General features: G+C 42.4%; 1 protein-coding gene across 33 annotated transcripts in view; it reads left to right on the top strand.

Moving 5' to 3' along the window:
* GTDC1 (glycosyltransferase like domain containing 1) overlaps window positions 1-22,260 on the top strand; it is a 200,961-nt gene that overhangs the window by 175,243 nt on the left and 3,458 nt on the right. For 22 of the 33 annotated variants that reach the window (XM_071810699.1, XM_071810691.1, XM_071810713.1 and 19 more), the window contains 2 exons: window positions 3,475-3,545; window positions 4,245-4,336. In XM_071810699.1, coding sequence (XP_071666800.1) covers window positions 3,475-3,545; window positions 4,245-4,336 — 163 coding nt within the window. Of the gene's footprint in view, window positions 1-464; window positions 2,979-3,474; window positions 3,550-4,244; window positions 10,867-11,331; window positions 12,484-22,260 lie in introns of those variants that run through there. The other 11 variants (XM_065840354.2, XM_071810719.1, XM_071810721.1 and 8 more) reach the window with 7 other exon arrangements.

A 22,260-nucleotide genomic window follows, 5' to 3' on the forward strand; every position in this document is an offset into this window, starting at 1 on the left:
ATAAATTATAGATGTTAATTTTCATTCATTAAAAGTTCTTCAAAGAGCATTTGAAAGAGAGATGAAAAGCATTAACTTGTAGTAGTAGTAGGCAGATTCCGATACTTAGAAGTCATGATAGCGAATGCAAATTGAGCTTTCTAAACCAAGGCTCTTAAAGCGTGTTATTAAGTATTTTCCTTATCAGTTTGAGCAGCAGTGTGGTGCTTTAAAAGGACCAGGTATGGGGGTCCCTACTAGTACTGGGCAGATGGACCAGTACTACTCGGTTTTATGCTGCCTCATTTACTTAGTGTTTTGCAATCCTTAATGTGCACAGCTGGCAGCTGAATGCAGGTTTGATACTAACAGTTTAGACATCTTTAGATGTAGCAGATGGAAAATTTTACACAAATAAAGTAGGAGAAAGTGTGCAATTAGGTTTTTATCTGCAGTTACACGACGCATCCTGTGCTTTCGTTTAGAACATCACCTTGGTGGGTGGTCATCATCCTGCCTTGCACCAAAGCGGTACCTTCTTGACACCACACTTGATGTTGGATGCCTGCCCGAACACCAAACTCCCCTTATTGTTGAGGGGGAAGGAAGTAAAGAAATGCAACTATCAGCAAAAAGACAAAGGCAGACCAGCAGTGCGATTCCAGCAGCCCCAGTACATTCTGGTTGCATTCCATGCGAGTTAAGTCACTATGGTAAAATCCTTTGGCAGGGTTGGTTTTTTTTTTCAAGAGTTTATTCATGATGTTCATTATTATGAGCTGTAAAGAGTATGAGAATTTCATTTTTTAAATGTCTTATGGAATGTATCACTTTCTTAGATCTTGTAGACATGCTGTGGAAACCATAACATAAAATATGAGTTACTTACAATAACTAATTTTAATCCCATCTGCTAAGTATGACAACATTAGCATTTCCACTTAATTAAAAACACCCTTAAAGCAGCAATGTTTTAATCACTCCATTTTATTTACTCTCCTCCGGTGTCACTTATAATTGTAACTTTTTATTTTTTAATAATGAGGGATTTTTTTCTTCTCTGTGCATCACACAAAAAAGTGCTGTCGATAATTAGCAGTCTTCTGTTATTACCAGACTCAGGTGTCACAACTGTGTCTCATCCTCATTACAGTAAAAAATTTCACCTATCAGATTCATTATTGCTGGATAATGCGACTGAAAGCCTTAGCAGGCCCTCCAGAAAAGTAATTCAGCCAAGCAAAATTATCAGCTAATTATATTTAGAATCAAAAGCCCAACAACTATTTGCAGATAAATTGTATGAATTGAAGTGAATAGATCTGAATATTAAGATTCATAGATTTAGCAGATGATTTGTTAATTGGAATAAAAAGGTCGTTTACTAGCCATTTTAACAATAGATCAATCGGAACTCTGTTTATTATTTAACTAGGAGCGCTTAAGGATTGGAATGAAGAATAATTGTATTGTTGTTAGGATACTTTTCTGGGAAAGGACAGAAAAGCGTGGGAGTTGTGAAGCGTTTCGCTGTTGTGGTTGGGCTAAAGCCCCTGTCTGCGTGCTGGGGATGCTCTGCCCGGTTCGGTTTGATCCGTAGGTCTCGGCATCGCAACGCTGGACGGTCCATAGCGAAGGACCTGTCGGAAAACGCGTGTGAACTTGGGAAAGGTAGAAAACGAGCATGCAAATGCAATAATTTGCAAATGAAAGAATGCCGAATTTTAACTTCTATCCGACAAACTGCAGAGGCGTTCAATCCTGATTTTACTAATTCATGATCCCGATAGAGGTTTTTCGGAAGGGGGGATTGTGTGCTCAAATGATGACTCAGATTGCATCTTGGCCTGCAGTTCTGATTTAGAGAGCTGTTCATTTTTTTTTCAGGCAGACGATACGATTAAAAAGCAAATATTTTAACATAACTTAGTGATCTGAGCTATTACTGAAATGTCCACAGTTTCACTGGTGTTTTTTTCTCTCCTAGATTAAAGAAAACTTTAAAATCTATTTGCTTTGACATATGACACAATATTTAAGGACTGAAATCATCAATTAAATCACACATCAGAAACATTTCCCTTCGGTAAAAAAATATAGTGCTAGACGATGTACACGTTGAAATGGTTGTTAATGTTTAAAATGCAATCTGAAGTGCATATGTTATTTAAAACAAAACAATACAAATTTTCAAAGTTTATAAAAAAGCAGAAGCATCTGCAGAGCGATGTGTATCTTTGGGTTGTGTGGATATGCATAGTTTGCTAGCGCGAAAGCTGAATATGTTATTCTTGATTGTATTTTTGCTGTTTAAAAGCGAGTAGATCTAAAGGAAACAGAGTGAGTTCCTCCAGGGTGCCTGTAATAAAGTACCAAACCCGATATGCACATGAAGGTGCTGAAAACCTTTTGGATTGGCAGTGAAAATAGAAAAGGTGGATGTTGACAAGATTTCAGATATATATCTATATATGTATATATAGATATATATATTTTTCTGGGGACTGAGGGAAAGTGAAGTTAAAAATACAGCTCTCGTATGGTCAACATGTTGGAGGAAATTCAAAGCCTCTCATAAAATAAACATATTTTAAGAAGCGTTTTGAATTTCACTGCGTCATTTCTGGCCAACAGAAATCACGGTTGTACCTTTGGAGGGACGTTATGTCAGATCAGTGATCATTATGCAAGAGAAATAAACTGAAAGTGCGCTGACTTAACCCATTCGGTTATTAAAGCGCACACCCCATGCTTTTCTTTAGATTCGCTATAGGAAAACTTCGCACCACGGCGTCACAATTATAACATATTTGGGTTTGGTGTTACAGGAGATATGTAAATTGTTCCTTGAAAAAACCACGAGTACAAAGCATCGCACACTTTGGCAAAGGAATCTCATCAGTAGTTATTAAAAAATACAACCGTTTGTTGTCCCGAAAGATGAAGGAAATTATCTGCAGCGTGTGCATAAGCTGAATTATCCCAGCCCGAAACATGCTGTAAGTTGTTGCTGGGCTATATTTAACTGTAACCTTTGGAGTGTTGAAGTCGAATATGTGTTCTGCCAGGTAACGGTGACCGTGTGCGTCCGTGGGTATTCTATATACACGTATATCTACCCGTGCGCACGTCTGCCCTCGCTTTTCCGCAGCGTTATTAAGCAAAGCCGTCCATACTTCACCATGTTGTTCCATGTGTCTGTCTGCTGATTATAAAATGTGTTAAACAGTATTTAAAAAACAAAAAAATGCAGAGCTGCGCTTTGATTTATTCAGCGAACAAAACATATGCTCGCTGTTCTGTTCTATGTAATTCATATGATCAATAAAATTTTCTTTAAAAAGAGCAACTTTGGCATTTAGAGGGATTATGCTGCCGAAGGAAAAGAAGCGTTTCGCTCTTGCTGCGTGTAGTCAACCTCAGTGCTCTTGCGCCGAAATAAGTTCTTGCTCACTAACGTCTGTTCATGATGTATTTCTTATTTCTGATCCGCAGGGTTGAAGCTGTATATTGTGGCTGTTACCCGCTGTGTCCCAAAGCCTTGGTGTACCCAGAGATATTTCCAGGTAGCTGCTTCGTTACCCCTTCTTTTCGCTGAAACGCGACAACGCGATCCGCGCTAAAATACCAAGTTTCAGAATAAACTCGAGCAAAAGCAATTGTTTATTTGGCGAGCCGGCGTGTTAGTGTTAAGGAGAATTTTATGTGTTTTAATACATTAGACGAAGTTTATATTTGCCATCTGTTCTTCTAAGATAACACAAAAGCAAGTTTTGAAATGGCATTCTTCATTGTTAGCGTACACAACCCGTAATGATAAATTTTTGTGAAAAGGTCAGTGATGCTGCAATGGTTTGCAGATTTTTTTGATACACAAACCAAAAACAAAACAGGGCCGAAAATCACACCAAATTATTTAAACAATTTAATACTTAATAGTACGCAACTGCAGTACAGGATGCGCACTCATGTAGTACCAGTTCTTTGAAAAAATCTCATCACTAAATGTATCACATATGCATTGTGTTACATTAGAATAATGTATTTTAATCACCCAAAGGAGATGTCTAAACAGCACAACTACACAGTCTTATTTAGCATTAAACATCCTTGTGAGCTGAGGTAACCTTATAAAATCATGCTTAAATAATGTAAAACACGAGGCGGCACAGAGCAATATGCATTTTTAATTAGTAAAGTGACTAATATCGAGTGTGTGCTTTGAGGTTTTTGTTTCATTAAAAATGTATCTGTTTTTCCTGCAGCTGAATATCTGTATTCTACACCTGAACAGCTTTTTAAAAGGCTTCAGAATTTCTGCAAGAGACCAGATATTGTAAGGAAACATCTCTATAAGGTAGTTGGCGAGAATAGTTTTACATGATATAATGCCATATTGAAGTACAAAGGGAAGAAAACACCCTTAAAAAAACAACATTTAATTAACATACTAATGTTTAAAGGAAACATGCTAGGGAGGGATATTAGTCGTTACACTAACAAGGATTAATTAAACTAGATGCCAGTTGTATTAACCTAGGTCTTATGAAATACGTGCACTTAATGCATGCTACATGCTTTTTTTTAATTTATTGTTTTCTAAAATGACTGTCCTTTACATTCGGACCCAAGAGGCTTATAAAAATGAACCTGGATTAATGCAACTCATTAGTTTAAAAGGAAAATAAAAGAAAGATCCCACAATTATACTAATGAGGATAAGCCTACCTTCCTATCCTAATCTAATGTTCCGTCCTCAACGCAGGTGACTGCTATCGGTTAAGATTTCTCTGCCTTTTGGGATTATTTGCGTTATTTGGATAATTATGATTATTTTAACTCTTTGCCTTTTGAGGTGTGTTGAACATAGAAAAAGGTTTATCAGAAGCGCAATTTACTGATATTTATCGTGTGCCGTTCTTTGCAGTTCTTCATATAGAGAAAGCCCGGTGTCAGTGTCAGACCTTCCGTTCAAGTTTTGATGGAGTGGTCAATGCTGGACCAACTTCCACATTTTTAAGAGGTGTATTTATACTGCTAAAAGTCACAATCCTTTTTTTTTCCAATTACATGGTTGTAGATGAAGCACTAAATTTTATGTTATTCCAGCGAAGAGCTGTTATTACACGATGCTGCTTTAAGAAAAAAATAGCCATTTTCTGCCTGCTAATACGCAAATTTACAGTGTTTTCTGACTTTTACAGACCTCACGGTGCCGTAGGCAGGTTGGGTACCCATCACCTCTACGTGCCAAAGGTGTTTTGGGTGATAAAACACCCGAGTCTGGGTGAAAATCCTTGAGGCTTGGGAGTGCATAGAAATACCCCTCGTGTTACCCGTGCAATACAGATGTCGTCCTTTTAGCGTCCCCTGGCTGTTGCCGTCCAGGCACCCCCTTAATGAGCAAGTTGAGTAATCACCATGTTAATTTGGAGGCTCCTGCTGCCTCCCGTCTGCACCTTCCTCCCTCTGGGGACCATGCTCTGCCTCTCTACCCCTTCCCACAAGGGTTGAGCCCACGTCTGACTATTTTTGTGACCTAAAAATAGACATTTACATAATGATCCATCAAAGATGATGTTTCTGCAGGAAACAGTTAAACTTCAAGAAAGAAAAAAAAAAAAAAAGGAGAAAACCAAAAATGCAATTTAACACCCAATTTCAAGCTCATTATCTTTCATTGTCTATTAACTTGGCAATGGTTCAGGAGGTAGCTCATAATAGTTTAAAATGCTGACTGAACACTTCCAGCGTTCGGCATTACTTCTTGAGTCAATAGTATCGTAGAGTTATACGTGGTGGCTTCAAAGGGAAAACGGTCCTTAAACGTTTACCTTGGCGTTTCCCAAGGCTTCCAGCTCAGCTCAGTTGTGTTCACGTAGATCTTCTCTCCACGTGTGGATCCCCAGCTCCTAAGCACAGCCAAGGCTCAATGGAAATGGAAATAGCGGCAAAGCACATACTGATATAAAATAGTATGGGTTTACAATGTGTGCACCAGACCCCTAGTTTTCTTTAAGAAACACCCTTGCAGCTGAAAGTGTTGATCCCACCTGCCATAAATGTACAATATTAACAGTTTAGCCCCGTTCGGGTCTTCTGAGCGTTGAGACTGGGAATCTGCAACAGGTAGCAACTGAGGTGAACGGGGGATCGTTTTAAAATGAGGAAAGCAGAGCCTAATCCAGAACCTGTGAGCACCAGAGACAAAGATCCCTGTTGTCTTTAATAGGCTTTGGATCAGCCTGGAGAATGCTGTTAGAGTTGTCTTTTTGTACCTACGCCCACGGGTGCCAAGGCTCCTTTCTCAGTGAAGCCGGCCGCAAAACCTCCTAGGAAAACACTGACTTAGATACGTGCTGTTAGTGTGATTATAGCTGGGATGATGTTGCTTTTTAGGAAGCTGAAAAGAGTGGAATCGTCAAGGGTATGCAGCACTTCCACTATATTTTCACGATTTTCGACTCGGTATATTATATATACTATAATGGAATAGAAAAGGGTCCGTAGTGCATATTGCTGAACTACTTTTCTTTCAGGAGCCTTCCTGACATGCTCCCTGCCTCTGAAGTTCATAAAGAAGCTGTGAAGTCTTAAAAAGAAAGTCAAAGATACGTGAAAAGCAAATGGCACTTTACTGTTGAGGGATTCTGCTCTGTAGGTCAGGAATAATCCTAATCAGAAGTACCTTGAGTTATTCTTTTACATATTGCTGGGGTTTTGCTACTAAGGATATCCATAATAATTAGACAGCAATCTAATTAAGCAGGCAGTTGTTCCTTCAGTTGTCCTCAGTGCTTGCGCTGACAAAATGAGGGCAAATGAGAGATAAATGGCAGCGGGGCAGTCAGGTTCGGGAGCCAGACGTGGCGAATATCCCTGTGAAAATGCACAGACTGAGACATTAAACTGTAATAACTTAACTCGACGGAGCACATTCGTGCTGGCAGACTCTTAAAAATGTCCGTAATGTAAGCACCTATGGAAACCTTTCCAAATGATGTATTCCTTACCCTGCGTATTCTCACAGCGCCCGAGGCTGCCTCCTTTGCATTTCGACGTTGCCTTCTGCCAGTTATTAGCGAAAGATTGAGATGAGTGCAAAGCAAGGCTCATTTGTTATCAATTATTTGTTCTGTTCCAGTATTATGGAACCAAGTGTTGCTCTCTGGTTCTGGGTATTTGTGGTTGCCAAAGTAAGCGCCAGAATGAAGCAAGTAACAACAACAGGACATCGGTTTCCATCAGAGAACACCGTAAGACCTGTCAGTGTTCGCAAGCTCCCTATCTGGTAGATTTAAAATTTAAAGAAATAGAGCGAAGCATTTGTTTCTGCATTATTTTCTTTAAGTTTACCTTTCAGTTGCCTCACTTCATTTTCTTAATTTAAAACAGCATGTATAAAGAGTATACAGTGGAAAGGGACAAGAAGAGTTGCCAAAAGCCAGGCATGGAAGGAGCTGACAACTTTAAATAATCTCTCCCAGCCCGCCCAGCTGAACGAGTGCTGGTTGACATGCTGTCAGCTTCAGTTCCTACAGAAAAATCCTACTCTCACTCATGCTTGTTTAACGGAGAAAAGAATTTGGCCCACTTTCTGACATTCATCTTCTCATTTCCATCGCGCCACAGAAGCTCACCTGCCTATGAAAAGACACATGGCGTGATGCTTTTTGCTCTCTTACACCACTGTAGAAGGAAGTCTGCTGAATTCAAAGGGGTTAAACTGCTGTAAAATCAAATTAAGATCCCACTTAGACCGTAGACATCTGAATTGTTTCCAGTCTCAGGATTTGGCTGTTCCAACAAAACTTTCTTTTTTCTTCTTTTTTTCCCTTCTCTTTTTGGTCTGAGTGGAGATAAAGCAGCATCTTTGGTGTTTCAGGGAAGCACGTAGAAGGGAAAACGACTCCTGGTCCAGCGTTAGTATTTAGACCCAGCTAGGGAGGCAGCAGGAGGCATTCTCAGCCTAAGGATACAGGCGCTGGACACGTGGGGCTGCGGACGAGCTTCATGCCAGATGTCCCATCGGCCACCCAGCGCTGTCATAAGGAGCAGTAGTTGTTTGTCGCCCTTGTACAGGCCATTAAGAGCCGGGGACGATGCCTTTGCCCTTCTCCTTACCCCCTCCCCAGCAAAACTCCATGAGAAATTCATTTTTCCGTAAGGGTGCTGACTCTGGATCAGTACACTAGGTGTTTAATGCTGTCATTTTGATAGCGGTGAGCATCAGATATTTGGGAGAAGGCTGACACGGGTAGAAATAAAGGTATTAAATGTCTTCTCTGGGTCTTTTAGAGATGCGTTCTAACCCCAGACTTGGAGATTTTATCATCTTTCCTAACCTTTTAGTATTAAATATTGCCAGGCAGCATTTAATAGCTCTCCATTTGATACTCAGGCCCTTGGAAACCCCTGTTTTTGTCTTTTGCATCTTCCTATAGCAAAGCAGTTCATTGTATGTTTACGGACAACATTGGAATAATTTCCTTCACTTGGCTCAGGGTTTCTCCCCCTTCAGTTGCCTTGAGTGTCTTCTTGTTCTGGAGTTGGTCACCTGGAAGCAGAAGCTCCCCATCCATCTTTTCTGTACCATTTGTTGTTTTATAAACATCTGTCAAGCACTTAGAGTATCCCAGTCTTTTCAGACCCTCCTCATGAATGTTATTGCATGTTTACATTCTAATCTCTCATCATTCAGTCCATTTTGATGCTTGAGAGCTGTTTTTGTGCTGGTGTGATCATTGCTTTACAGAGTATTCTAGGCCATGCCATCCGTTTATGTGACGTGTTGTACTCTGATAATTTTCAACCTGTTCCTTATGGAGCCAAACCTACTGTTTACTTTTTAATGCTGAATGTATATTGAGCAGATGTTTGCTTACAGTGTTCTCCAGATCTTTCGTCCTGAGCTGATAAAGTTAATTTAGAGCTTTATAGGGTATGCAAATAGTACGAATATTTCCATCCATCCTGCTGACTTTCTGTTCAGCAGCAGAGCGTGTTTGCAGAGAGAAAAAAGAAGGTGTTATATTGAATTTGTGCTTCTGCCTGGTTAGCATAGGTGCAGGTGAGAAGGAGGGTGGAAGCACGAGTGGCAAACTGGTGTTTGCCTCTTGAGATGCTCGGTTTCTAGTGAATATAATTTAAAGTGGCCTTGATGGGAAGGTTATAGCAGCCTGGGAGCTCTGGAGTGCAATGTGGTGCATCCATGCTCTCCCATCTCTGTTTCAGTGCTTAGCCGTGGGATCCTAAATAAAATGTCTATATCATAAGGACTTCTTATGTGAAAGAAAACTTTGGTGACTTATTTAGAACATGGAATCATAGAGTAATTTAGGAAGGGACCTCTGGAGGTCATCTGCTGGGCTTCTGCTCAAAACAGGGCCAACTTCCAAGTAGGATCTAACTTCAAAGTTGGCTGAAGTTGCTCAGGGTCACATCCAGGTTACACTGAAGGTTTGACAAGTTTCGCTCCCATACGTATGGCTGATGTGGGTGAAATACAGTCAGCTTAGGTGGTTTGCACAGGTGGGAAGATCTGCGGCATCGTGGGACACAATTTAAGCATTTTGGGTCAACCTTAGGTCTTCAAGGAGCGTGTGGGTCTGGAAGCAGCAAGTGGGCTGTTGAAGTTGTCTGCTAGGTCATTCTGGGATCCAGATATACATATGTAGACGTATGCATCCGTATGCATACACACATATTTATGTATGTGTATATATGTATGTGTCTTGCATCTCAACTTCTCCCAGGGCTTACTCAGAAGAAACGCCAGGACTTTGAACTTTTCATTATAACAATATTAGATAGGTCAAGTTTAGTTTTAAAAAACAAATAAAATCTGGCAGCTGAACCACAGCCGCTGCGAAATGGTAGATGGATAAATGAGTTGAACAAAATAAAATGGACTTTGATAGAAAAGTTGCAAAAAGCATGAAAACATTTTTTTTCCCCCCACAGTATATTTAAATTACCTTGAGAAAGAAAGCCTGAAACTGGTTTCTGACTATTGCAGTTGGTCGGTGTGTTCTGAACTATCCCATGCAGGGTATCTTACGTAGATCCGCATATGCATTTGATGTGGGTTTTTTTGTTCAAAGACAGAATGAATGAAATGGCTTTTTAAAGGCTGATATATAAATTTTCAGGACAGACCATTTTTTGAGGGGGAAATACTGCTGCTCTGCCGAGGAGTATTATATAGCTCTGACTCAGGCCTCACAGCGCACCCAGGCCGTGTAAACCAATGCTGTCTTGAGGGTGGTTTCCAAAGGTGCTGGGAGTTGTAAAGCTGAGCTCCAAATGTAATTTCTACAAGCTGCTTTCCACCTTGGTTCTTCCCCAGTACTCACAGAGGGAAGGAGCTGGGTCACAGAGTAAAGCTGAGCCGATACAAATTGGCTCTGTGAGTCATTCTGCTTTCTTGTGTGCCAGATTTCAGGTTTTATGCTGAATAATAATCTCTAATTCTTAGTGTTACCAGAGTAATTTTTTTAAATGTGCAAAAAAAAAAACCTATGCCAAATCAGTACTGTGATTGCCAAATCAGTGCTGATACTGCTTGAACTCCAGCTATCCTGGAACAACACGTCTGCATAGATCAACAGTCTGTATTAAATTCTGAAGGTTAACTCTGAAGTCTAATGATGGCAGAGTAGATATTAATTACTTCAGTTCTGATCTTAGGACACGAGATACAGAAAAGTTGTTTATATCATGAAGAATATTGTACCGCTACTGACATCTTATTATACTGGCTCTTCTTCATGGGGAAATCTTACTCTGTGTGAAAACTTTGCTCCTTTTGACAATTTTATCTCTGCATATGTAGAGACTATGAATTGAATCATATTACATTCCACGAAAATAAACCGAATACCCAGACCTTTGCAGTGCTATCACCTCAAAAAAAAGAGTGGAATTTATTGTCTCCAAGGTTACTCTAAAATATTAAAGCTCAGAAGCCAGACCGATGATGGTGAAGCAGGGGGATTATTCCCTCACTGCTTACGGTTCTTGGTTCTGAGGGTGAGATGGCCAGGTTGGTCCTCACGGGTGTTCAGACCTCGATGAGTCCACCGGTAGAACAGACGGACATTTGCTGTTGCACATCCAGGAGCAAACACCTGGGGCTGCCGAGCAGCTTACCTGTCCTTACAAAATAAATGCCGGATTCACCCCGTTTCCAAATAACGCTGTGTAAGCATTCTCCGCCCAGCCATCCTGAAATCCCAGGTTTTTCAGGGCGTTTGGGCACCGAGCCCCGCTCCTTTCCTCACAGGAGACGTCCCTTTTGTGTCGCGGCGTCTAACGCGGCTTCGTGCGCTTCTCTCTTGTGCTTCCTCGCAGGGCGAGACGGCCGGGTTTTCATGGGCAGCGCTCGGCGGCAAATTCAGGTCTCTGCTTGCAGCAGAGCCGAGGGAAGATTTGTGACAGATGGGGCTAAGTCACAAACTTGCAGCCTCAGGCAGAATTGTGGAAGTTTCCAGAGTGTGCCCATATTTACCTGATCAGAGAGAAAAGAAAATCTGCAGAGGAAGCCGAGCCTGGCTGCTTGTCATAGCTGACACAGAGCCATCTGCCACAAACCTGTGGCGGCTTCAGATCTCCAATCCCTGCCACCACCCCAGCTCAAATTAAATACAGATTCTTAGAGACGTTATGATGGTTACACATGTCCTCGGCATCACATGCAGGAGACTGTTCAAAAAAAAATATGTGGCCTGTTGTATAACCGCACTCATGTATCCCATATGTGGTGCCACATTGAATTTCCGGTTGAATCTGTTTTTATCCTTTGTACTGGATGACATGGTGCCTGAATTCTTTCTTTTCGCCGACACGATGGCAGCCAAGCTGCAGCTTCAAACGCTCACACTTGGCTGAGTTTCTACCTAGGTTGCCAGGTTATCATTGGAGCCTTATTGTGTCCTCAAAGGGCCACAGGGCCTGAAAGGAGGATCCGATCGCTGCCGGACTAATTGGGCAGCCATCTCCGGGTTGTTGGGAGGCAAAGGGCTGCTTTAGCACTTCTTTTTTCCCCCCTTTTTTTTTGCAAATTAATGACTCTCTGGCACAGGGGTTTTTAAGTGAAGGTATTAATAAGGGGTCTGGCAGGTAATCCCATGATTCGCCGAGTTACATTTGCATTTAATTAATCTTAAAGAAAGCTGAAAGATAAACAGCTGTAATTCAAACTAACATGGGAAATATGCTACATGGTGCCATCTATCCGATAAAATGAAAGCCGAGACACTTGTTTTATTTCTCTCAAGGATGGAGAACAAACAGATAACAGTGGAAATACTTCCAATAAAAACCAGTAGTTTAAATGTGACGGCAGTTCATCAAGAATCTTTGCATCCGGTTACAAATACAGTCTTTTAAAGATAAATCACTTATGATTCCAGCAGTCAAGCCGCTGTATTTGTTGATGTAAAATGTTTTGAAGATGTAGATTGTACAATAAATTTTTAATAAAGTGCCCACTGCAATTTTTAATTAGCATATCTCATTCATGTGTAAGTGTGTACATCTATCTGTATGTTTATCACTATGCATATCCTTGTGTCAGAGTCAATGAATGCAATTGTGTCTTTATCTGATGAAGGAGAATCTGTTTTGCAAGCGATAATAAAACGTTATGACAATTCCAAGAATCTCAGCTCCGCTCTGGAAAGAAGCAAGAAGAGGAGTCGGGGTGAGGCGTTACGATGTGGAGCCGGGTAAGGCCTCTCGTTAACAAACAGCTGTGTTTCCAGCTTCCATCGCACCAGGTGGGGTAGCTCCTCTGTTCTCTTCTCTCCCCATCCTGGCAGCAGACATCAGCATCTTTCCTTTGCCCCAGCACCATCCACAGCAGATAAAAACCACAGGGTGGTTGCCCTCCACGCACGTGCCTTCTGATGCCATCAAGATGCTGAACTGCCCTTTTCCAGCATGGGAGAGAGAGCCTGCAGTACCTCTCTTTAAAATCCCTCCATTCAGCAATCAAGGGAGATCCAACGGTAAGTGTGCAGATATTTTCCTAGCACTGCGGAGCTGTAATTTTGCAGTTATCATCTGTACGCTGGTTCCTCCTCACTTCTCATCCACCAAAGCCCAACTTGAATCTAGACATTGAGTGTGGTTGAGTAGAAGTGTTCTTCTCAAGGCAGTGTGTGTAGGTTCAGTAGTAATACGTGGTAGAGCCAAGTGACAGGAGTACCTTACATATCTTACTGGAGCGTATAATAAATTTTCACTGATGTTATCACACCTTGCATTGACAAGAGCAAATTTATTTTGGTCTTTACTGCTGGGGACACTGAGGCACGGTGCAATGATAGCGAAATCGGTTAAAATTTCACAGTGAGTTATGCTCCAAACCAATGAAAAGGAAAGAGGAGATGCTGTAATGTTGTGCTAGGGCTTGTGGTGAGCAGGTTTGCTACACCAAAGCTCGGTGGTGTCGAGGTGGAGACTCCACCCTGATCAGGCCCATGGCCAAAGGAGGTCTCACCCACCTTGGCAAGCTTTGCCTTGGTTAACTCAGATCAGGGATGCTCCGAGTTACAAACCCTTGCAAATAACGTTTTTAATAGAAACACTGTGAGAACTTTAATTGCAGGGTAGTAAATAGCAATGCCGCATTATCTTCTGATATTTCTTTACATTCTCAGTGAGAGACACAGCTGGTCTAGAGCAAAGATGAAAACATCCTTACCGCGTCCCCTAGGACTTTCAGGTTGGCCTAATGTTGGGGGTCACCCTGGCCTGTTGTGAGGTCCTCAAGTCAAGAAGGTGAGGTGTTCAGGTAGTGGGAGGTGACATTTCCCCCGAGGTGATCGTCCCCAACCAAAACAACCTGAGGAGTTTTGCCTCGCGGTTTCTGAAGATGAACCGAGACAGCCGCTCCGCGCTGCTTCATTTAAAGCCTTCGCTTCGAAAGGTCAGAGAGACAAATTGGGATCTCGGTCCCGTTGTTCCTACACACATGAGTAAGCGGTGAATGCAGAGACCTAATCTTATGAGTAAAACGACAGAATTAGCCCTCGACTTACTTTCATATTTATTGATGTTTCACCTGCATTGACACAGCAACCGCAGGCGCTTTGATACAAGTTTCGGTGCAGAATTAAAGCCGAATGGGTTTTCCCGGCTCCTGCCGGGTCCTCTCCTCCCGCATCAATCACAGGCCAGGCACCTAATCCTCCAGTCCTTTTGTCTTAGTATTCGAGATCACGGGAAACACAGGTTTATTCCACATGAGAATCGCCTTTCCCCTGTATAATAGAAAAGGAAGATCCTAAAATAACCGGGGAATTCTGTAGCAAACGGTTTCCAGCATTACCAGCCCGGCTCTGGCCGCGCTGCCGGCAGCGCGAGGAGCCGCGGTGCGGACCGGCTGCCACCCGCGCTCGCAGCATCGCCGCCTCTGACTTAGCTCAAAGCTGTTCTGAATTAGGGGGCTAGCTTGTTCTAATTGCCTTTTTCAAGACCGAGCCAGCAGTTCGTTAGAAATCGCAGAGCGAATTCTGCTTCTCTATTACACCGATATAAATCTTGAATGAATTTATATCAGGATAACTGGGAGGGTAGAATGTACCTCCCATATTGTTCCTCAGATTATTAAAAGTTAAAGGGCCTTGAAAATTAAATTCACCTTTCCCCGTTCAAGCTGTTTACTCTTTGTTTTCATTCCAATAAGGACAGTTGAAATGAATTAGTCAGTCTCGTTCCTGCTCGTAGCCACTTTTAAGTTTGGTTCTCATGTACTAGCCCAAGACTAGTTTGTGTGGAAAAGACCGGAGGGCATTTTCTTTCAAACAAATTGTTTTCATGGGAATAATTTCCTAGAGAATTATGTTAAAACCCTCCCATGAATCCTCTATTTTGCGAAAGATATTTTCCTCTTATACATCCTTGGTTTGAGGGACTTTGCAGTTCTTTATTTGTGGATATAAATGAGCACCTTAATGAAAGTCCTTGAGAATTTTACCCTCTAATAGGCTAACCTTATTTAACTGAAATACTTTTTAAATGATTCAGCCTGGTAAGCGAGGCTTCGTCTTGAAGGGAAAATTTTGCCTCTTGAGTTATGAACCCTTGCAAATAAGGTTTTATAATAGAAACACTGTCAGAACTGTAATTATAGGGTAATAAATAGCAACGCCGCATTATCTTCTGATATTTCTTTACATTCTCGGCGAATATACACAGCTGTTGCTGGAAACTGATAATCAAGCGCTATATAACCGCGGTACAACTTTGCACCCACCCTCTGTGGTAGGAGCAGCAGCGGCTGCAGGACCGGGGGGGGTCCGGGGGGAGATGTCTGAGCTGGTTCTAATACGGGGAGCGGGACGTTGACACCAAATATCCCACCGTGGAAAAAGGTTTTTCCCATCCCGGACGAGAGGATGCGGCGGGGGGGAAATCGGGGTTAAACGAGGCCAATGGCAGCTAAAGCAAAAATAATTAATAATAATAATAATAATAATAAGGGCGAGGAGGGTGCAGTGGACGCTGGTTGCGGGGGCGGCTCTGCCGTGCGATCCGCGCATCTCCGCGGGCGGCAGCGCATCCGTGGCTCCGCGGGGTGCAACCCGCTCCCTCCCAGCCGCCACTTTATGTTCTCAATAATACGGTGGTGGTTTGCGAACGAGATTCTTTCGCAACGTTCATAGGTGCGGCCGGCAGAGGGGAAGACGCGCGGCACCCCGGCGGTGGCGTTTCCGCGGGTGCGGAGCTGCTGCGCGGGGTGCGCAGTGTTTCCCCCGGTCCTGCGCGCCTCCGGCTCCATTGCTCCTGTGGGTTGATCTCCACACTCCTAATAAATAAATAAATAAATGAATATATGTATACCTTAGACACATATATATATATATATATATATATATATAAAGAAATGCCAAAAAACCCCCAAACAAACAACAAATCCCCCCAAACCCCGAAAGAAAACAGAGCGGAGAAGCGCGGCGGTGAGAGGAATGGGAGGGCTGCCTGCTCGGGGCTTAACCCTTCGAGCTTTGAAGGCAAAACAAGGAAATACACTGGAAAGGCATGTCTGTAAACAATGATAATTAGCCTTTTCAAAAATCATAACACTGATTAAAATCTCCGATTCATTATTTATTCATCACAGAACCTCTTTGCGGACCTGGGAATAGTGATTAAAACCTAAGTGCGTCTCAGTTTTGCACGGCTCGGGAGGCGCCTAAAAAGGGGTTAAAATGGAAAGGAAAGAGGAAACCAAGCAAACAGAATTCTTCTTTTAAGAAGCAATACTTTCTTCTTCCCTTCCTGGCAGGAATACTCCTATTCCCCCAAATTTTGGTATTATGAAAATGTTTCTCATACTAAGTACAAGTGTTAGACTGAATCCAGTTGGTACTAAAATTGCAAACACACTTTCACTCCTAGAAAAGCCAACAGAAAGGAACTTCTTTTAACTCCATAATAGCAGGTTACATAGTAAATGAACAACTGATGGTCAACTGGCCAATTATGGTATAAATATCCGTTGTTTACAGTGAGGTGTTAAATGAGCCTTTCGAGCACAAAGGATCAGACTGTCTAAGCTACAATTTGTGCTTCATCCCATTATGTCTCCCCTAAAAAGGCCCGTGCCGTTGTAGGTAATGTACACGCAGAACATATTTCTTTCTGTTGATTTTAGTTTGCTTTAATTCAATACACACTCTTGTTTACTTTTTAAAATTTAAATAAATGTCAGCGTTGTATAATTTCTATGTTAACAAAGCAGTGAGCAAAATCCCTTGTATGTTTATAAAATATTATTGTTTAATTCACATAGTTTAGGAATTCCAAATGTTGAGAATAGGAAGGAGGCCAAATACCATCTGTTTATAACTATGATGCATCATCATATGTGTACTTTAAAAAAGAAGAAGGAAAAAAAAAAGCTTGGTCAATCATGCCACTGTTCTATCTGTTCGGAATATGGTGAGGATTTAAAATCGCTCTGTGCGATTTGCAGGGAGTTTTAGTCCGGTTTAATTCTGAGTGGGGATGTTCCAGGAGTCGCTCACGCCTGTGTTCCTATCGGAAGAACCGCATGAAATGCTTACATACCCCAACTATTGCAGGCACAGATTCAATCGCTGTCTCCCAGTCTCAATATTCCCCCCCTTCTAGACAGCAAGGGATAAAATCAGGTTATTTAAACTACTTACCGGGTTGGGGGGTGGGTGGGCGTATGCATTTGGGGGTTCATTTCCATGTGATTCCTACATTCATATTCATGGATTTTTAAGGGCAGAAAAGAAGCGTGATGACTTTGTAGCCTGCCTTGCAAAACACAGGCTATAGACCATCGTTCAGCTGATTCTGCAAATGTTCTGGTTTTTAAAAACACCTCTCTGTCAAATGTTAGGAGTTTTAGGTCCGAGTTAAAATAGGTCCTCGTTAAAAATAATACATTCCATACTATTGAGTTGTACGTAATGTGCGTTTTAAAGAGAAGGTAGTCTGCGGGCTTAAAAACAAAGAGAGTGTCTCGAAGTTAAGTAGATAAGAAGATTTTATTTCCAACCCCAAGTTAATTAGCTAGTACGTCAAGCCTCATAGATGTCTTCCTACCTTTCAAGGGCTGAAGAATCCCCAGTAAATGTACTTAAACTTCCTAGTGAGGGCCGGTGAGATGAATGCAGAGATTAGGGCGAGTATTACGGTGCCTTCCCAGTGCATCCCAGCTGCGGTTCATCCTACTATTGATAATGATGCTTGGAGTTACTGAGGTGGTTTCTGAAACCCACATATGGGGTCCTTTCCCCAAGGATGAGGAATAATAGCAGCACTCAGGTGGTACGGGGAGGGTAAGAACAGATTTACAGTTGTCTTTGCCTGGTGCGTGGTGACTTTTCGGTTGGGCTGATTGAATTAACGGAGAGGTACGTTCAGGACAAGGGCTGTAGTTCTCTGATAGAGCGGGAATTTTGTGTTGTTAACAAATGGGGGAAGAAACAAGAAAAAAAGCACAGGTGAAGGGAGGAATGTCTGGGCTTGCTGGAACCCAGCCCTGGTGCAGAATGAAATGTTTTGTGGCCAAACTCTCAGCAATTTCTGTAATACCACGATTTAGCATACTATACGCTGCACTGAATTGCCTGGGACTTTGTTTTTGAACTTCTTCCTTTCTACTGTTACATTTAAATTGCAGCATCTTGAATTACTTAGCTACACCCAGATAAAAACTTACAGCTTCTTGAGCTCTGTGCACTGCACCGGGGTTTTACTGCTAAAAACTGGCCGGCAGAGTGTGAAAGCCCCTGCCAGCCCTTTCCTGTGTGTTTTGCACCATAAGCCAGTCTATAAGGTATCATTATGGGACAGTTTGTGATCTTGAAAGATTTGGGGTTTTTTCTTAATTAGAAAAAGGAAATGCCTTACACACCTTTCTTGAGTAACCTTTGTGGAGCTGGTTCTACGAACAGAGATAATGCGCTGCCATGTGATTAATCCGCTCACAGTGACGCTACAAGAGCGAAAAACAGGACAAAAGACACCTCCCGTCCCTGAAGTTTGCAAAAATTCATAAATGAAATGTATACATTCCCAATTCAAAAAATGGTGTTCTGCTCCAGCTTCAGATAGGCATGCATTCCTGCATCTTACTTCATATTTTCCATGGCTGTGTGATCCTTGGTCTCCCAAGCTGAGATAGCAATCAAGGGGGCAGATTGTCCAATTGTGATGTGCATACCTGTCCACGAGGAATTATATGGAACCCTCAGATTCATTTATCACTTGGTTTTTACATGCTGGAGTAGTTTTATGAGATGCACTGATAGAAGCAGTTTCGAAGGTTGCTAAATACCATGTTCATTGCATGCTTGGTTTCATGCAGTGCAGAGAGTGGGTGTTTGGAATCTCACCCGAGCACAGGTATAAATTCTATGTAAAGAGCTGTGGTTGAGATTATGGCTCCCTAATGTAGTGGACAGATCTGCTCTACCCCTTGGACATCACGGTCCTGAACTGGGGCTGACAGCTTTCCATCCAGCAAACCTTGCGCTCCTCTCTGGGGGCGGCTGCGTTTGCTGCTGTCACAACAGCGAACAAAACGCTCTGCAGGTGTAAGGCGTGCGGTAATTCACGGGGAAAACGTTACTCCTCGGCGCATCCCACTAACTCCTAATACCCCGTTGGGGTCTGAACACCTTGTGTCCCCTCTAGCAGCGGCAGCTGAGGGCGCGCATCATCTTGCAAGCTGCTGGGCATTAACATTTAGCCGTCCTATAATTTGGTTTTCAAGTGAAAGCAGGGAGATTAATAAACTTAATCTAGCAGTCACACAGATTTGAGGACAGCTGACCTCTGCCCTCTAGAGACCCAGGCTCGTTTAAGAATCCGCATCTGAGAGAGCCCCTACAGTTGTCATGTCCCAGCGAGTCCCGTCCCCCATGCGCTGCAGCCTGTCCCCCCATGTCTGCAGCAGGAACGGTGGGAACAAGGGATTTGTTTCCTTCATGTATTAAGTCTAAAAGGGTCAGTGTTAACAAACACAACTCCCTCCTGCAAGGTAGCAGGTTAGAGTAGCTCTTCTTGGGGGGGGGGGACCATAGCGAAAGTAAAATCTTAGTAAAAAAATATGCAGTATCCCCATTTATTTGCATTTAGGAAAGAAAAAAGGTGGATTGTCACATCACTTTTGGGGCGCAGGTTTGCAAGTTTTGGTGTTACCCTACAACAATCCCCAAATCGGCAAAGCCTTCCACGTTGCAGCGTTCGGCCAAGAGAAATGCTGCCTCAAACTGCAAAGCGTTATGTATGGATTTCTTTGCACGTTTCGCGTCGTACGATTCTTTGGAAAAATTTGGAGAGGAGCAGTTTGTCAATGCTATTAATAGATATGTTTAATGCAGAAGTGTGCAATGTGATGAACAGCCTTGGCAGGAACCATACCCAGCCTGATTGTATTGTAATACTGTTTGATGCGGCAGTATGTTTGATCAGTTACAAGTGATGAGTATCATATCACATCAAACAATTTAGTACAGTCTCATTGTATGGAATTATGGCTGCTGTCAATCAGCATGTGGCCTATTCCTTACAGATCTGTCTTTGGGAGCTGGAATACAATGGCAGCTACAGATGCATTAATAAATTAAGTGCTGCTGAAATTCCACGCAGACCTGTTGAGATTTTTGCTTCTCTTTCATGGCCTTTTTTTTTTAATTTGTAATTTTTTCCTGTCTCATTGTTCACTGCTGCATGTGGATGAGCTCACCTGGTCAATAGGAGCGTCGAGCATGGGGCTGATGCACTTTTAAGAGTGCATGGAAAAAATCAAGCAAAGACACCTGAGAGTCGTGAATTTTGTTATTGCAAATCACACCCTGAGTATAAATGCACTGAACTTGTTTTCTGCTGGAGCTTCACAGCGTCTCTTTCCTTGGCTTCCTCAGGGGGAGGAGAGGCTACCTATTAAAAATGCATATGTTTTGTCTTACTGCTTGGCGCACCTCGCTTGATAACCCCCGACTTTGATTTGGGGATGGCACTCTTTGAACTGAAAGTCTCTTCCTTAGGACTGATATATTCAAGGTGCTGGAGGGGAAGCCTATGTCAGATGAAAGATACGTATGTAAATAACGGTATAGAGGTGGGGTTTAAGGCATTACCCATTTTACTATCAGTTCCAGACATGTGCTGCTCTGATGCTGGCTTGCCTTGCAAAAGCTTCAAGTCCCTAGCACGGCGTCTATGATTTTTAATGAAGTCATACTCTGCTGCCTACAAATATGGGGTCACACTACGCTTGTACGGGAGCAGTGATTTCGGTAATGTTGCTTATTGTGGTCAAAGAGGGCAGAAGATTGCCTTTTTGCATTGTGTGGCTCTGGGGTTTTGGAGCCTGCACAGACAAATTGATTATATTGCAGTAGGCCACACATTCAGAGAATAGAGGTGTCACACTGAAAAGCCAAATTTCAGCAGCTGGTTAATCAATGTAATGACCGTAGGGGTTTTTTTTCCACCTTTTGCACAGTCTCAGCCTGCAAATCTAAATAACGTCAGTACTTGAAAGGGAAACCTCAGAAGAAATTTTTGTAGACACTAAAGGAAGTGGTTGTTGACTTAATAAATGTCACATTTCCTTCTACGGAGCAAATTATCCTAGGGGTTAAAATGAAGCGTGGTTAGAGATAGCGACAAAAAGGATGATATCTGCATTTAAGAAATGTTTCTAGCTGACTTGGAGGTGGCGACTGAGGTCACCTCTGGTTTGGAGGGGTTTCCATCACACGGATTTTCCAGCTAGTCTGGAGGAAGCTTAACATTTATGTAACTCCAACAACCTGAACACGCAGGCTTCCTTATAAAGTAAATAAATATAGACCCAGCTTGCTCCTGTAATAGCATCCACCTGATAATTCCTGAGCACTGCTCAGCCAGGTATTTCCTCTGCCTTGTAATCCAAGCAAGATAGACAAGACCCCACATGCTCCTTTTTCCATATGGGAGTAGGTTGTCCTGTTACTCCATGCAATTCTGGAATGTTATGATTTTTATGGACTACAAAATAGCCACAATTATACCCCGCGCTTGCAAATGAATCTGATGAATTCAGAGAGCTCCATGGTGTCTGATAGTCTGGGCCTTTTACAGTGCAAGGTAATGTAAAAATAGGAAGTATACAGTAATATGTGTAAGTGTCCTTATAGCAGAGTTATTCTTCTTCAGACCTGGCTCGTTACACAGCTACTAATGACACTCCACACGGTACCTGAAGCGGAGCATGTGCTACCCCGGTCTATTGTATGTCTGGCATTAATTGGCAATGGCTCCGTCTGAGACTGTGATCCAGTCAAATCCTGTAGGCCACGCAGGTCTGGACGGTATTTAGATCAGAAAATTCATCCAAGCAAGAGTAGCATGGGTTTGCCACTAATCCGCAGGAGAGAAGTAACCTCCACAAGGTTATTTGTAGATTATAAGGCCAAGAAAGGACTATTTGGATCATCTGGTGTCACGTGTATAACACAAGCCACGTGACTTCCCTCGATTAATTCCTGTTTGAACCAGAAAACCTCAGCCTCTAAAAACTGCCAGGGATGCAGAAGCCACCGCAACCTCTGATATTATTAGATATGGTTCTTTTGGAGATGGTTTCTCTCAAACAAGGAGCCAAGAGTAACGCTGATCTCCTGTGATTGTTAAATACTTGTTGCTAGGGCAAGGATGTCAGTCAGGGCAATAAGACTGAGGTCCTCGAAATATAAATAGCTTTTACTTGGCTTTCCCTTGTGGTCCCATCTCAATCTGGCCTTC

This window comes from Patagioenas fasciata, chromosome 7, assembly GCF_037038585.1.
Source record: "Patagioenas fasciata isolate bPatFas1 chromosome 7, bPatFas1.hap1, whole genome shotgun sequence".
Taxonomy (NCBI): domain Eukaryota; kingdom Metazoa; phylum Chordata; class Aves; order Columbiformes; family Columbidae; genus Patagioenas; species Patagioenas fasciata.